Raw genomic sequence first — 15,698 nt, 5'->3', positions numbered from 1 at the left:
TACTTTTCTGTTACTTCCTTCATTGCAAAGACGAATCTGAGGGCAACTTAGTTTATCCTCTACTCAGTCCCTACAGTTTAATATGAATTGTTAACTAACTGCGCTCCAGCCCTTCCACGTCTGTGGAGACTGCTTCTCAAACAAGCCTTAGAAACATCGATCTCCCTTTGGAAAGTCAAGTCCCCTTTCTTGCAATAACATTGGGTTTTGACCTGGTTATCAGCCACACTATGAACAAACTGTCCTTGATTAAACCACAGGGTACCTATTAGTATTCATATGACTCATATTTATTATACAACAGTCAACAGGCCTCACGTGGTGTGTGTCTCCGGCAGGGACAAGAGGTGCCTTTCCTGAGACATGTGCCTGGATTGCAGCGCTTCTGTAACAGCTGGGTGACCTTGCCCAGGCGTCCGCGCTCTCCTTCATGTTCCTCTCCCCTCAGCGCCTCCAGCGTGTCTCATCCGGCAACCCGGAGCTTTTCCCCATCCTAACACAATCCTCAGCCCAGCTCACTTTTTTGGGAATGTGGGACTATGGGAGGAAAAGCAGAAGCTGGCTTTGTGTAGAGGGTGACGGGATCAGAGCTTCTTCTGTCTCATGCTGCTTGGGAACTTCCCTGTGTCACAAAGGAAGCGCTAACAGAGGTATTCAAGACAGATTTGCTTTTATCTCCCAGTTCAAGCGATGACTCCTGAAAAACACACCATTATATGAGGTTTTTGGCACGTTGCTGAGGTCTGTACGTACTGCCCTGGCGCAGTGGTATCTCAGCCCACAGCTAAGCACTCTGTACCCATTATCTCACCTCCTCTGCTTCTCTGTCCTCTCTTCTCTTGCACTTCCATCAACTCCATTCCCCCATCTCCAGCTCTGCTACACCTTTACCAGACCTACCTCTCCATGCTCACTTTGCCGCCATCCCTTTACCTGTCAAGGAAATCTTAATTTAATTTTTGTTTCTCACAGGGCTGGGCCTATCAGGATTATGGCCAACAGAATTCCAAGTCGCCCAAAACAACAGGCGTTCGAGTGCTTGTAACACCAGCTGCTACTCAGCATGAGACAACCTGCGGAGAACAACGTGGCTTTGCAGCGGCGCTCCTTGCTTTTAGACCTCTGCAAAACATGAGCTGCAGGAGGAGGCCGCCTGCGTGGGAAGCCCTGGCTGCAAAGGTGCTGATGAGGTTGCAACAAAGCAGCAACTGCTTCAAATCTCACTGTAAATCCAACCCAAACCCGCTATGCCTGAATTTCAACCAGCTGCCTGCTCTGTACGCAATGCTAGGCTTTGTTGTAATGCTCTCTTTTTAACTCTTGTCATAATGATTAATCTCGCCTAATCTTTGTCTGTGGCTCTATGGCTTTCCGCTTTTCTGAACGAGCCGGTGAAGACAAAAGTGTCCACGCAGCAGCTGCTGCTCAGGGCTCACGTGGAGACTTTGCATCAACGTAGAGAAGATCTGCAGAGCTGCCCTCGCCACTCCAAACCTTGCCGGCCCTGATGGCAGGCAGGGTGATGGGGGGAACGTGTGCTTGGCAGCCGCCAGGAGGAGCAGCTCCTGCTTTACCATCCATGGGCTGATGGGTGAAGCTGACACATCTGTTGCTTGCAGTACTCAAGCTAATGCTGGAACAGGGCAATGCTGCTGGCCGTACACAGGTTAATTGCTGTGGTGTTGGAAGACCGGAGTCAGGACGCATCAATAATAACACAAAACAATTTAGCAGACTGACAATTCTTCCAGGAAGGCATAAAAGAAAAACGCATTATAAGGGGGAAGGTACCAGAGTGTCAGGGCAGGCCTGGCATGACACAAACATGGAGGATCATAGAATCATAGAATGGTTTGGGTTGGAAGGGACCTTTAGAGGCCATCTAGTCCAACCCCCCTGCAGTGAGCAGGGGCATCCTCAACTACACCAGGTTGCTCAGAGCCCCGTCCAGCCTGGCCTTGAGTGTTTCCAGGGATGGGGCACTGACCACTTCTCTGGGCAACCTGTTCCAGTGCTTCACCACCCTCACTATATGAAATTTTTCCTTATATCCAGCCTAAATCTCCCCTCCTTTAATTTAAAACCATCACCCCTTGTCCTGTCACAGCAGGCCTTGCTGAAGAGACTGTCCCCATCCTTCCTATAGTCCCCTTTGTTGGACAACGGAGCTGGGGCAGGGTCTGGAGCACAAGTGTGCTGGGGGGCGGCTGAGGGGGCTGGGGGGGTTTAGCCTGGAGAAGAGGGGGCTGAGGGGAGCCCTTCTCGCTCTCTGCAGCTGCCTGAGAGGGGCTGGAGTGAGGGGGGGGTCGGTCTCTGCTCCCAAGTCACCAGTGACAGGACAAGAGGGAACGGCCTCAAGCTGCACCAGGGGAGGTTTAGGTTGGATATGAGGGAAAATGCCTTCCCTGCCAGAGCGGTCAGGCCCTGGCACAGGCTGCCCAGAGAGGTGGGGGAGTCACCAGCCCTGGGGGGGTTCAAACACTGCGCAGACGTGGCACTTGGAGACATGGTTTAGGAGACATGGGGGTGTTGGATTGGTGGTTGGACTTGATGATCCTAGAGGTCTTTTCCAACCTTAATGATTCTGTGATTCTATGTTAAACAGCACTGGTCCCAGTACAGTCCCAGTACGGACACCACTTGTCACTGGTCTCCATCTGCACATTGAGCCGTTGACCCTCTGGATGCGACCATCCGAGGATGTAAAGGCTCAAGCAAGCCATAGCTCGAGGAGAGCTACACCGGCAGGCAAAGACATAGCATTTATTTGTAAAAGCATATGATTTATAAAACACAGCTTCTCTGCAGGGGCACGCCAGCCCCCACAGCGAGGGCCAAGCCCTCGCCACCAGAAGATGGCGGCGGCGGAATGTACCACCGGCCTCCCCCTCCCGTTGCCCCGGCTCCGGGAAGGGATGCTGCTCCTCTCCCCCCGGCCCCAACCTCGCGGTGGCACCGCCCACTTCCGCTCCGGCGCCGGAAGTCGGAAGCGTTCGGCAGAGGGAGGGTCCCGGTTGCGCGGCGGTGAGTCCCGTGGCGGGGTTGCCGGTAACGGGGGCGCCCCGTGCGTGTTTCGTGAGGTGAGGCGGACCCGGACCCGGACCCGGACCCGGCCCCGCCGCTGTCCCCTCCGGTGGGCGACTGATTGCAGCCGTTACCCTCCGGGACGTGCGGGTGGCGGGGGCTCCGCTAGGCTGGGCCCCGTACCGTCCCGCCCGCGCCGTAGGCCGCAGCCTCCCGGTTGCCGCCCCACCCCAACCCTCCCCCCGCCGCCCAGGACGGGCCCGGTATTGGCGGAGCCGCCTCCGCCGTGTCCCGGTTGGAGAGCGGCGCCGGGTGGGCCTCGCTCCGCGCTGCCCCGGGGCGGAGGCCTTGAGCCGGCACCCCCGGAGCTGGCGGGGGGCTTTCCCTAACCGGGGACAAAGCACCGAGGCGATGACCGGGGTGCGGCGGCCCCTCGCCGGTGCCCACCCCACTCCCCTTCCGAGCCACGGGGGCCCGTGCCTTGTCCCCTCAGAGAGGCAGAGTGTCACCTTGTTCACCGTGTCTTACCGGAACGCTGCTAAAAACAGGTGAAATGTGTGAGGTGAGAGCCCCTCCCCTGCGCTGGTGCCCGGCTGGAGCCGGGGCAGCACCCGGTTCTTTCGGTTCTCCCTCCTGGGAGCCATTCGGACGCCTCCCACGGACCATCTGTGACCTCTGCGCCCACACGGCTGCAGGAATTGAGCTTTCGGGCCACGGAGCTGGGGAAGGGTTTAGAGGGGAAACCGTACGAGGGGCGGCTGGAGTCCCTGGGTTTGTTCAGCTGGAGCAGAGGAGGCCGAGGGCAGCCTCATGGCGCTCTGCAGCTCCCTCCCAAGGGGAGGAGGAGGGGCAGGGCTGGTCTCTGCTCTCTGGTGACCAACGCCAGGACCCGAGGGAACAGCAGGGAGATGTGCCAGGGGAGGGCTAGGCTGGGCATTAGGAGAAGGTCCTTCCCCCCGAGGGTGGCGGAGCCCTGGCACAGGCTCCCCAGGGAGGCATCACGGCACCAGCCTGGCGATGTTCCAGAAGCACTTGGACAAGGCCCTCAGAGCCACGGTGTGAATTTGGGGTGTCCTGTGCAGGGACAGGAGCTGGACTTGATGGTCCTTGTGGGTCCCTCCTAGCTCAGGACATTCTATGATTCCTTCACTTTGCCACTATTCCTAGTTTTTAACCTCTTACACTCTGTGACCCTCCTTAATAACAAAAAAAACACCCCATAAGTTTATTTCTGTTTTCAGAATGATGCAGTTACTTACGCATACGTATAGTCAGGGAGCTGATTTCCCAGCTTTTACATGGTTATTACTCAAGACGGGTTTAACTGGATCCTGGGTGAGGAGATTTGGTAACCCTGAGCCTTACCTTGTCATCCTGTGTTACGTGCAGAGACTGACTCAACGTTCCCAGAGCGATATCGTTGGGATGTTTTACCTGGCTGAAAGGTAGAAGAGCCACGAGCGATTAGGACGACACTGAAATCCCCGTTGGCTGTTTGGTACGTCCCTTTCCCTCTCGGTGGGGAGGGAGAAATGAGGCAAAACACGCTCTGCTTTCATGTTCCTCACCTGTTTTTAGTGCTTTCCTGCATTATTCCATCTTGCATCTTAGAACCTGTGACATGAACATCCGATAGTTGCTAAATATTACCAGAGAGCCCAGATTATTTGGAATAAGTAATGGATGTCGTGCAGAAAATCCATTATTTCCCTGATTTTAGTAAGCTTTCACCAATTTTTACAATCTCGGGCTCCACCACATGTGAATAATGCCATCACTTAGTTACTTCTAAGGGTAGTGGCAATAAGTGAGGCAAACAATGGCACCACGTAGCGAGAAAGGGAAACACCTAGACAGAAAACACATCAAACGAGACGGGAGCCAAGGAACCGGAGGGGTGGTTCGGTACGGGGAAGGCGCGGTTGGCGCCTGCGGCCCCGCCAGTGACCACGGGCACGGTCGGATGCGAGCAGATCCGGGAGGTTTGGTCTCGGCAGAACGGGAACCTGGAATGGGACGGCGCAGTGAGAGCCAGCTGGAGTTTGAGAGGCGGGGTGATATCACCCTGCTATCGAGTGGCTGTGAGTAGGCGTTCCCTTGACAAAACCGTCTGGCGCGCACAAGTGATCCTTCCAAATACGCTGCGAAAAGGAAAAAAAAAAGACAGTTTCCAAAGCAGGAAGGAGTAGAAATGTTCTGTTTTCCTTCTCACTCTGCCCTCAGTCTCGCTGATTCTTTATAGCGCAGGGGAACCTCTCTGGCATAGCTGTTTCGGTTTAGCAAAGCTGGTTTTAAATCCCTAATAGGATTAGTACCTATTTGCATTTGGCTTTAGAAAAACCTCGCCTTCATTTGACTTCCTTTCCCCATCCTAGCAGTCTGCAGCTCCTCTGGGAGGATGGACACCCTGAGGAACCGGACGGTGGAGGAGCTCCAGGAGCTTCAGGAAAATGCAGAGGAGATCGAGCGCCTGGCCCTGGAGTCCCAGGAGGTACGTGGGGACGGCGCGACGCCGGCAAGGAACGCGCTGGGCTTCGTCAGCACCTCGCTCGCGGTGACCGTCGCGTCTCCTTCCGCAGGTTCAGGAGCTGCAGCTGGAGAGAGAGATGGCCCTCGCTGCCAACCGGAGCTTGGCCGAGCAGAACCTGAAGTTCCAGGCGCCGCTGGAGATGGGGCGCACCGACCTCTCCAACAGATACGAAGAGCTGCAGAAGCTGGCTGAGCGCTGTAAAGAGCAAAAGGCAAAACTGGGTGAGTGTTTGCAAATCTTGCACCCTTTCCGATGGAGTCACGTGGGCTGTAGTTATTGCAACATCCTTCCCTTTTGCTTCTCCCGACCTTGGCCGTACTGAGCAGAGCAGCTCTTGAGGATGGTGGCAGAAGGGACTCTGCTGCACGTAAGATCCAGGTGCTCCTGTTTCTCGGTCAGACTCGGACGGATCAAGGATGCTGTCCCAAAAAAAAGCCCTTCTAGGTTCTTTCCTCTTCAGATTTTCTCCTTGCATCAACAGTTTCCAAGGCAGGAAGGCACTGCTGTGAGAGTGCAGCAGGGCTGTGTGCTAGTGATTTTTAACCCATTTAGTGTTTAACGTTTTGCTGTGCTGCTCTCCTTGTTTTCCCAGAGAAATTTTCAGCAGCAATGCATCCTCAGACTTTGCTGGATCTCCTGCAGGTGGAAAGCCAGAAAATCGAAGAGGAGTCTGAGGTGAGCTTAAGACTTAAATCCATTAGCAATTCAAGTGATTAGTCCTGGAAGACTCGCAGTTACACTCCCAAGCCTGATCCCTTAAATCAGGGATCATCTCTTTGTAGTTTGGCGTTGTTGCTCCAAAAAATTGGATTGCCCTTGTGTGTGGTGATGTGCAGTCCCCTGCGTGTCTCTGACAGACACGTAAATCCTAAGCTGGGCTTGGGGAAGAGGAGTAGAGCGATGCAGTGCTGAACCTGAGGCCGCCTTCTCTTTCAGAAAATGGCCGAGAAGTTCCTGGAGGGCGAGGTGCCCCTGGAGACATTTCTCGAGCAGTTTTCCGTGATGAGGAAGTTGTCCCACTTGCGCCGGGTCAGAGTTGAAAAGCTGCAAGAGATACTGAGGAAGTCAGAAGCATCGCAGGAGCCCGGCAGGGACTCTCAGCAGCAGCCGCCTCCTCACGTACCTGTGTCCACAGACCTGCCGAAGCCACAGCCCTTCCCTTCAGGGGCTCCTTCCTTCCCTTTGCCCTACAGCCCAGCCCCAAGCATGCCGGCCGGCCCCACAGCCCACGGAGCTCTCCTTCCTGCTCCTTTCTCTGGCTCCCCAGTCACCGTAGGACATGTTGCTTCCTCTCAGCCCAGCAGCCAGCCCACGTTTCCCTATAAGCCTCCTCCAGGTCCCGTGTACCCGCCAGCGCAGGCTGCCGACTCGGTGCCGGGGTATCCCAAACCCCCCTCGGGAGGCTCATCCGCAGCTCCGGGCTATTCCTGGTCTCCATCCAGGGGCCCGCCTCAGCCCCCACTGTTTCCTGGCTCTCACCCCTCTCCACCGCCACCCAGACCCGGGTACCCTCCCTACTTCCCCCCTGGGGCAGGGAGACCCCAGTGCCCCTACCCAACCCAGCCCCCTCTCCCTAGTTTCCCCATCACCCCGCAAGCTCCCTACCCTCCTGGACCGCCCCCACCCTTCGGGTGTCCCCCCCCTCCAAACCCTCAGCACCCTGCTTGGCCTGGCTACTAAATCGGGACTCCTGGGGAGCATCCTCAGCTGCTCCCTCTTCTTTTTGTGGACTGAGGAAGAAGAGCGATCTGAGAGCGTCGCTCTTCGACCCATCGGTGCGAAAGCATTACGCAGGATGAGAGACAGGAGTGGCTCCGGGGGTTGGACGGGCTGACGCCGCCCCCGCGGGCTGCAACTCTGGGTTTGTGATGATTGCGATGGGCTGAAGCGTTCACTTCCAAATCGGCTCATCCAGGCTCTGGTGAGAAAGTCGTGTAGGTGCTCGGCTGGGGTACGCGGGGAACGTGCACCGATCACGGCCGCCGCGCGCCGGATCCCCTCGTCTGTGTGTGTGTGGGTGAGCGAGAGAGGCTGCTCCGCGCGTGCCTGTCGTTCGCCGTGTGGGTAACAGATGTAGTATCATAATTCTAAGCTTTTTCACAGGTGTTAAAACACAGTGGGAATTTCTCACAGTCTTTCTGACACAAAATACTCACTGCTTTCCAAGGACCTTCCTGGAAGTGAGAGGCAGAGCCAGCCCGGCTTGCGGCTGATTCGTAACTGATCGCAGCGGGGAGAAGCAGCCAGCTCGCCCCTGGGGCGGGCCAGGCTTTGAGATGTGTCTGTGGTAGGGAGAACGTCCACACCAGCTCTGCTCGAGCCCTTCCCGGCCGGCTGCGAGGTCAGGCTTCCCCCAGCGCTCTCTCTGCCTGCGTGGTGAGTCCCAGCGTGCTCCAAAGCAGAGGCTGTTCTCAACTCTGTCGGGTTCAGGAGCTCCCAGCTCACCGGGGAGCAAAAACCCCTTTATTGCTGCCCGTTTCCCTCCACGGGAGCCTTTCCCAGCCCGTGCTGGCTGCACGCTGTCTCACCGAGGGCGTGAAGGTTTTGGTACCTCCCCAGAGTTCACCGCGTGGATTTTATCCATGCTTTTGAAGTAAAGTGGGCTGGCACGACGTCTTCTGCTGCTGCTGCTGCTTTGGGGGGCGCGTGCCTCAGGTCACAGGAGCGGGAACCGGTGCCTCCTGCCCAGCTCTGAGACACTGCGGCTCGGCGGCCTCCCCCCACAGCTCCCGGGGGGAACGGGGCGGTTATTTGGGGTGTCACAGGCTCCAGCCCTCCTCACATACCCCCTTCTCAGGAAACACTAGTAACGGAGGGAGCGACACGTTAATGGAAACGGGATTTGCTTTGCTCAGCACTTTATACTCCCGAATCCTGCCTGTATCCCTGTAAGTTATTTATAAGGAAAGATTACTAATGGACTAGAACAAGGCAAATGCTTGTGGGGTTTGATGGAAACAATTCCGTATCTGTGGTTAATTACAGTAATAAAATTTGATGAAGTGCACATGCGGGGTCACGGCCATGGTTGCTTTAGGAAATGATGGGGCATCCAGCTCACGCTTTCTATTGATCTTTTTATGTCCTGGCGTCCTTACACCGGCTTCCTCTTGAATTTTGTCAATGAAAACCGTTCACCCTCTCGCTGGACCATCTTCTTCAAACATCTTTCTTCTTTTCACCTCTCCTAAGGGGCCCGTTCGTGTGGGGCTCTTCTCCCTCGGCCCCTCTCTCCCCTCCTCCGGCACCATTTCTCGCCCCCTGTGCTGGCGCTGCCCTGCATTTTCCCTCCCCGGCTGGGAGGCTGACAGTCTAAGGAACGGCACCGGTAGCGTCGGAAGGAAGAAAACAAGGTGTAATTACTAGAAAAAAAAACCCCAATTTTATTACAACACTTATTGCTTATTAAATATCTCAGACTGATTCTCAGTAGTTCTTCCCTCCCCGTGCTCCTCACATCCGTGCTTTGCTTTATGCACCTGCCCAAATCTCGCGCCGTCCCACGCAAGCACAGCCAAGACCCGGCCGACGCGGGTCTCTCAGTCTTTCTCGCGAAGCTCGGCGCCCCGGTATCGGAGTGCCTGGCAGACAGCAGCCGATTTCGCTTTCAGCCTGGCCTGGGTGGGAGGAGGAGTGTGGTTACCCTGCTTTTGAGAGACGGAGAAGCCGTCAAATCCCCTCCAAACAGCCGTGAGCGTGGCTGCTCCGCTCTCAGTGCGGGTATGAACCCTGCTGCAACCCAGCTGCCTCTTAGACTCATACAAATAGCTTAAAAAAACTCCCCCACCTCGCACTCTCCCACAAGGGAGGCTCAAAAAGCAAGAGGAAGCTTGCTCAGAAGGGTGCTCGGGTACCGGTGCGCAGCTGAAGCCGAGCCAGGCTGGGTTAGAGCTGAGCCATGCGTGCCTGGTGCCCGGTACGAGCAGGTAGGGAGGAGCATGGGTGGGTTTGGCTCCCACCCCGGCAGGGGCTGGGGGGCCGCGGCCCCGGAGGTCTCCCACCACGCTCGGGGGGGCGGGGGGGATGAGGGCAGGCTTTCTTCCAAGGTGAGCAGTGCAGGTATTTATCATCTCTTCAGTCAGCTTCGTTTGGTTCATCGTTGCATAGAACCACAGAAGGGTTTGGATTGGAAAGGACCTTCAAAGATCCTTTTGTTCAATCCCCTGCCGCGGGCAGGGATGGCTTCTGCTAGAAAGGCTTGCTCAAAATTTACCTTTCTTGTGCTGCATCCCACCTCTGCCTGCAGGGCGGGAAGGTGGCTGACGAAGGAAACGAGGTCGCTTACCGAAAAAATGCAAGAAAAGCTGCTAATTCAGCAGTTGCACAGCTTTGCTGCCACGTGCGTGACCACCCTGGGTCAGCGCTGGGTGGCGGGTGGGGTGGGGGGGTGGCTCGGCCGGGGACCAGGGTGGCCCGAGGGGGACCCAGCTCTGGTGAGGAGGGTGGGGGTCACACTGTGCGGGCAGAGTGCAGGTCGTAGTCGCTGTCGGAGGAGTTGTCCGGAGGGTTGGAAGCTCTGCACGCACCTTCCAGGGCTGCGGGGGAATGGATGCGGCTCGTTATGGGTGATGCACCCCAGCCCCTCGCCCGCTGGCGGCAAAAGTCTTGCCGTGATGCTCTTGCCCGGGTGGTTCATCCCCGCCGGCGCATGCGGGAAGGGAGCACGGAGGAACCCTTCCCAGCGTCCTCCTGCGCTTACCTGGGTAAGCCGAGAGGTAGGAGCTCTTCTGGGGGGGCTGAGCGTAGTCGTTGTCCCCACTCTGCACCCGCTGCCCCTCTGTCCGCGGCCTCAGGGTGACGGTGCTGTTACGGTGGAAGGAGACTGGAAAAGATGGTGGGAGAGGAGTCAGGATTGAGGTGGGGGGGGGTTGGGGCTGCAGCAGCAGGGCCAGGGCAACACACCCACCCCACCGCCCGGGAGGGGAAGGGGGCTGAGTAAAAGCGGGACCTGCTCCCGCACCGCGAGCCGGGGTTTGGGTCTCCTGGTTGAGTTAATATCGCGCCGATGAGTCAACGCGGCGGCAGGAAGCGAGAGCCGGGGCTGGGCGTAAGCCCGCTCGCACCTCCGCCCGCCAGCGCCTGCTGCGGTCTGGGGGCGAGCAGTCCCACCCGCCCCAAGCCCAGCCCCACGGTGGGGGGCACCACCTTGCTGCTCCTCACCCGTCTGGTTGAGTCCCGTGGGGCCGATCCACTGGCGCTGCTTCTTTTTGGCGACTGGAAGGCAGAGGCAGGCAGTGGGAGGGGGATTTCTCCAAGGAGCTGCCTGATACCCCTGCCCCAAGCATTGCTTCCTCCAGCTGCCTCCCCCTCCACCAGCCCCATATGCCATCCCGAATAATCTCCCCCTCCCGGTAATCCCCCCGCCGCCCCGGGAGACCCTCCGCCTACTCTTTTGTGTCTGCTCGGTGCCTAATCCCCACCGCAGCCTGCAAATCGTGCCCCACTCCCCCAGCCACCCCCTTCTCCGTGCCTGCGCTGCGTGGGGCAGCCTTGGGGGACAATGGGGCAGGGGGGATCTGCGGGGCTGAGCATCCCCCAAACTGTCCCCCCCCAAGGAGATGAGGGGGAAGCGGTAGGGATGGATGTGCGGAGCTGCCAGCCCTGAGCTGCCTCGTGGCGATGGCAGGGGTGAGGGAGGCAGAGTGGGAGGAGGAAGATGGGGAGGGAGAAAAGAGGATCCAGAGCTTGTCACCTACTTCTTTTCATCAGCCTCCTGTAGGCAGGTGGGCCGCAGATGAGCAAGAGGATGCCAAAGAGGATCAGGGCCAGGCAGATGCTCACGATGGTGCCTGCTGCCGTGCCAGCGGGACGCGGCTTTGAGTCCTGGCCTGGGGAGAGAACGGGTGTCACTGGAGGCCCTTTGTGCCCAGGCGGAGGCTGATGCTGGGAGCTTGAGCACCCACCGCCCTGCCAGGAGGGCTGCAGGGAGCCCCGGCGAGGCTTTTCCTATCCCCTGCCCCGAGCTCTCACGCTCTGCCCATTCCCCAGGTGTTCACACGTGGAAATCCCAGCTCCCAGCATCAGCCGGGGATGCCTGGCACTGAGTGCTGCAGGCGGCCCTGCCCGTACCCTGCGGTCCCTCGGGAATCAAGCCTGGCACGGCAGCTTACACACAACTCTGGTCCGGGAGCAGGTCCGGGAGGTCCCGAGGCTGACAGAGCAGAGGTGCAGGGTGGGGACCCTGCAGGTGACGCCCATCAAGTTGGGGTCCTGGATCTCGGTGCTGGACGAGAGGTTCCCACACCGCAGCTCCTGGCACAGCTGCCTGCCCCACTCGGCTCGCTGCTCCTGGTTGTCACACAGCACCCGCCACCGTCCCTCGTGAAAGACCTCAATGTCCCCTTCGCAAGGCGTGGGGCCAGCAGCCAGCCTCCGCAGGGCCTGGGGCTGGGAGCCTGCGGGACAGAGAGGCAGAGAGGGGTCAGACCCACGGGGAGACATCACGGCCGGCTGATGGGGCTCAGCAGCCTGCCGGTGCACGGTCCTCCTTCCCCCGGGGCCGGCTCTCAGCACAGGGATGCTCACAGCATCCCAGCTTCCCCTTGTGCCACGGGGACCGGGGGATGCACGCACGCCATAGCAGGCCCACGTGTTGAAGAGCTTTGAGCTGTCCCAGTGGGAAACACAGCGGGGAAGCCTGCTCTGCCAGCTGCCTCAGCGCAGCCCGTTAAACCCCCAAGTCCCGCAGGCGGGCTTCTAAGCTCAGGCAGATGGCAGGACCCGGAGCAAGCCCGCTCCTCGCCCCGTGGCTCGGCTCTCCGTGCTGCGGCACCAGCACCAAGCTGCCTTGCAGGGGGATGCTCACAGCAGGGAGACGCTTGTGGCAGGGAGATGCTCGCGGCAAGCTGGGAGGTGTGGACGAGCGTGGTGCTGGGCTCTGCCGGGATACCCCGCGCGCCCGTGGTGGGTTTTGGGGTGCTAACATGATGCTTGCTGCATGCTGCGCTCGCTCCCCGGCTTTTCCTTCTTGCAGCGCTGCTGCATTCAAAGCTCGGGGCTGGGGGTGCTGCTTCCAGGAACTGAGCACACCAGCGAGATTTCCTGTTTTGTCTTCGCACGCAGGAGAGGAAGAGCAGGAATGGGTGGACGGGGTGTGTGGGGCAGGCGGGGATGGGGCTGTTGCCCTGCTCAGGGCTTCAGCTGCCCGGCCAGCCTGCAGCCAGCCATCCAGCCCAGCAATCCTCCCCCAGGGCTCTCCTCACTCCGCAGTGGGGGAAAGCAGCCTGCGGCCCCGCAGCACACCGGGGGCAGCCCAGCCAGTCGGCCGGGGCAAGCAGGGGGTCCAGGGGAAGGAGCGGGGTGAGCTCTCACCGGAGCAGATGATGAAGGCGGGCGCTTCCCCCCGCCGGGCGCTGGTCCTGTTGAAGCACTCAAAGAGCACAGAGTTCTTGCAGGACTTCACCACCTCCCACCGCACCGGCAAGTGGCTTTCCCGCTCCAGCTTGGCGTGGCCACGGCTGCCGATGACGGTGCCGCAGTTGAGATTCTGGCAGATGCGGGTGGCCAGGTCTGGCCAGATGCCCGGGCTGGCCGCCACGGCCCCCCACAGCCCCTGCCTGTGCAGCTCTATGAAGCCCGAGCAGCCAAAATCCCCATCCACCAGCCGCAGCCTGGCGAGTCCTGGCGAGGAACAGGGGAAAAAGCACCTCATTACAGACCGGGGTACACATTTCTTTCTGTTATCGAGCAGAAAATCCCCGAGCCCACCATGTCTGAAGCTTAATTGCCCCGTCGATGCTGCAGACACTATTCGTAGAATCATAGAATGGTTTAGGTTGGAAGGGGTCATCTAGTCATTTAGAGGTCATCTAGTCCAATGAGATCAGGTGGTCTCGCACAGTGGGGGGCAGTTTTCTTTGCTGTGCGTCCCCCCTGCTTTGGCCATAGCCTCTCTGCTCCCCTCTGCTGTGCCCGGGGCCAGGCAGGGATGGGGCTCTTACCGGTGGGCTCCGGGCTGGTGGTCAGGGGCACTGGCGTGGGCTTGGGGGTGGTTTTCGCCGGCTCTGAAATGAGAAGAGAGGTGCCAGGTTGCGGTGGCTGGTCCCCAGGGTCAGGGGTGGCCGGGGTGCGGGTCCAGGCTCACCGCTGCAGGCAAGAACAGCGTGCTCCGTGCAGTTTGCCAGCTGCCAGTTGCACCTTGCCAGGGTGGGTTCCCACGCCATGCACCGCAGCGTCCCCTTGTACGGCTCCTTCCCACCTGTGAAGATGAGCTGGAGGGGCTTGGCGATGGGGGGGCCGCAGCCCAGCCGCTGGCAGATGTTGTCCATGCCGACCTTGCTCATGTTGTACCGGCACACGCGGTTCCACCTGCCCTCCCACTGCACCTCCAGCATCCCGGCACAGCGGCAGCCGCCGCCGGTGAGCTGCAGGATGGTGTCTGCGGGGTAAGCACAGGCATTAGGGGCTTTTCTTCCCTTCACAGTGCGTTTTCCACCCAGAGCTGGAAAAGCCCTTGCCGGCTCATCGCTGCAGCCAAGCGCGCCGCTCGGCACCGGCGTGCCCCGCGATGGCAGCCGGGGCTTCTCGCAAAGCGGGGCAGGATGGAAACGGTGCGTGTTGAGGGGTGCATAGGCAGGCCGGGGGTTTGGGGGGGCTCAGGCACCACGGGGCTGAGCTGGGAGACCCGGTTACAAGGAGCTCGCGATGCAGCAGAGCCGGCTTCCTGGCCAAGGCAGCGCCGGCAGCCGCCACGCTAACGAAGCTGCGGCTGAGCAGCCGCTAACGAAGTCGCGGCGCGGTCCCGTAGGCGCTGCCCCTACACATGCTCACCTCCAGGGCTCAGAGCGGCTCCTCCGTGGCTGGTGACGGCTGCAAGAGAGAGGGGGAAAGGGTGTCAGTCCTGCTCCTCACCCCGGGGTAGGCAGGAAGCCCCCGAAGGCTGCGGCAGCGGCTCCCGGCTCTTGGCCTGTTGCCCGTTATTTTGGGGGAGAAAGGCAATTCTGGGGGCTCAGGTCAGCCTTTCACCAGGGCAAAGATGCTGCCAGTGGAAAGGAGCTGGTGGCGGCGGTGATGGCGGGCAGGAACTCCCTGGCCATGCCATACCCTGCGCCGACCCGGCTGTAATGTTGGGGGGACACCTCTATCCCCAAAACTCAGCGATAGGGACAGAGCCCCGGGCTGGCCACGTGCCTCTCCAGCACTGGGGGCCAGAGGAGGAGGTTGGGTCATCCTGGATTTTTTCTTGGCAATAGAAGAGCATTGTCTGGCTTTCTCGGTGAATTTGCTCTTCCTCCTCACACCTTTAATTAAAATAAATAAATACAGACGGCTTCATGCAACTGGCCATAGCGCTGAGGCTGCCCGTTGTCTGCTGGTGGGTAATTATGGCTGAAAAAAGATGGACGAGGGCACCTGCTAGTTACCGCTAACTAGCTGGTGTTGCTACTGGTAGGAAGGTACGGCCACGCAGCAGTGGATGGTGCCACCATCACGGCAGTGAGCCGGCGCGGCGCCTGCGGCTGCCCGCTGTGCCACGCGGATCAAGGGGCGGCTGGGGACGGCAGGAGCTGGTAGGGGACGAGGATGGGGAGATGGCTGGCTGCCCCCCAGCAACCGTAGGCTCACTCCTGGGGTGTGATGAGCATCCTGGGGACCCCCAAAGCTAGGGGCACCGGACATGCGTAGCCCCGGGCGAGGCGTGCCCACACTCTCCTTGCTGCCCGTGTTTCAGCGTGGGCTCGGCAGCCCTGCTGCTGGTCACCAGCCCCTCTCCCCCTGGCCCGAGCCCCCGTGCTTGGGGCTTGCCCAGGGCGGGCACGTGGGACCCCCGGCATGGTGCCAAGACGGGAGCACTGGTGACCCCCAGCTGAGGGCATGGAGCTGAGCCCCCCAAAATGTGCCTGGCTGCCTGGCAGCAGGCAAGCTGGGTTGTTTCGCAGAGGGATTTCAGGGGTCCCGGGCTACGGCAAGGTTGGATCCCCCTGGGCACCCCCAGCACCAGGGCTGCTGGCACAGCACTTGGGTAAAGCAACCAGGGCCCCAGCATCCCCCCAACCCCTCCACCGCGCTGAGCCTCCCACCATACTCACCCCACATCCCCAGCAAGAGCAGCAGGCGCAGGGAGCGTAGCCGGGCTGCCATGGGCACAGCCGGCCGCCTCCTCCGCCCCGGCGCTGGCGGCTGAGCGGGAGGCTGCCGGGGGCAC

At 59.7% G+C, this 15,698-nt stretch overlaps 2 protein-coding genes across 4 annotated transcripts; one reads left to right on the top strand and one right to left on the bottom strand.

Annotated features, from left to right (window-relative positions):
• The first annotated feature begins 2,972 nt into the window (after nucleotides 1-2,972).
• VPS37C (VPS37C subunit of ESCRT-I) lies at nucleotides 2,973-8,561 on the top strand. Of its 3 annotated transcripts, none has more exons than XM_075095170.1 (6): nucleotides 2,973-3,024; nucleotides 4,414-4,522; nucleotides 5,403-5,515; nucleotides 5,604-5,775; nucleotides 6,147-6,229; nucleotides 6,491-8,561. In XM_075095170.1, the coding sequence occupies exons 3-6, from the start codon at nucleotides 5,423-5,425 to the stop codon at nucleotides 7,232-7,234; spliced, it is 1,092 nt and encodes a 363-aa protein (XP_074951271.1). In that variant the 5' UTR covers nucleotides 2,973-3,024; nucleotides 4,414-4,522; nucleotides 5,403-5,422; the 3' UTR covers nucleotides 7,235-8,561. The 3 variants fall into 3 exon arrangements, with proteins under 3 accessions (XP_074951271.1, XP_074951269.1, XP_074951270.1); XM_075095168.1 differs by having other exon boundaries at nucleotides 5,400-5,515; XM_075095169.1 differs by lacking the exon at nucleotides 2,973-3,024 and adding an exon at nucleotides 3,043-3,586 and having other exon boundaries at nucleotides 5,400-5,515.
• A 408-nt stretch (nucleotides 8,562-8,969) lies between these two features.
• Nucleotides 8,970-15,698, bottom strand: CD5 (CD5 molecule). Its single transcript, XM_075095133.1, has 10 exons — nucleotides 15,583-15,698; nucleotides 14,324-14,362; nucleotides 13,638-13,931; nucleotides 13,495-13,557; nucleotides 12,866-13,174; nucleotides 11,665-11,949; nucleotides 11,251-11,382; nucleotides 10,715-10,768; nucleotides 10,254-10,376; nucleotides 8,970-10,089 (listed from the first exon to the last, which is right to left on the bottom strand). Exons 1-10 carry the CDS (start codon nucleotides 15,632-15,634, stop codon nucleotides 10,004-10,006), a joined length of 1,437 nt encoding a protein of 478 aa, XP_074951234.1. The 5' UTR covers nucleotides 15,635-15,698; the 3' UTR covers nucleotides 8,970-10,003.

Source organism: Phalacrocorax aristotelis, chromosome 5 (assembly GCF_949628215.1).
Source record: "Phalacrocorax aristotelis chromosome 5, bGulAri2.1, whole genome shotgun sequence".
In the NCBI taxonomy this organism is placed as follows: Eukaryota; Metazoa; Chordata; class Aves; order Suliformes; family Phalacrocoracidae; genus Phalacrocorax; species Phalacrocorax aristotelis.
The sequence above is the reverse complement of the archived record's forward strand: the minus strand, read 5'-3'. Positions and strand labels throughout refer to the sequence as shown.

What these genes read in the sequence shown, in the direction of transcription:
- VPS37C (XM_075095170.1), top strand. Translation starts at nt 5,423, where the DNA reads ATGGACACCCTGAGGAACCGGACGGTGGAGGAGCTCCAGGAGCTTCAG. An exon ending in TGGCCCTGGAGTCCCAGGAG is followed by an intron (nt 5,516 to 5,603) that starts GTACGTGGGGAC and finishes CTCCTTCCGCAG; the next exon opens with GTTCAGGAGCTGCAGCTGGA. An exon ending in AGAGCAAAAGGCAAAACTGG is followed by an intron (nt 5,776 to 6,146) that starts GTGAGTGTTTGC and finishes TTGTTTTCCCAG; the next exon opens with AGAAATTTTCAGCAGCAATG.
- CD5 (XM_075095133.1), bottom strand. Translation starts at nt 15,634, where the DNA reads ATGGCAGCCCGGCTACGCTCCCTGCGCCTGCTGCTCTTGCTGGGGATG. An exon ending in AGCCGCTCTGAGCCCTGGAG is followed by an intron (nt 13,932 to 14,323) that starts GTGAGCATGTGT and finishes CTTACCCCGCAG; the next exon opens with ACACCATCCTGCAGCTCACC. An exon ending in CACCAGCCCGGAGCCCACCG is followed by an intron (nt 13,175 to 13,494) that starts GTAAGAGCCCCA and finishes GTTCCTCGCCAG; the next exon opens with GACTCGCCAGGCTGCGGCTG.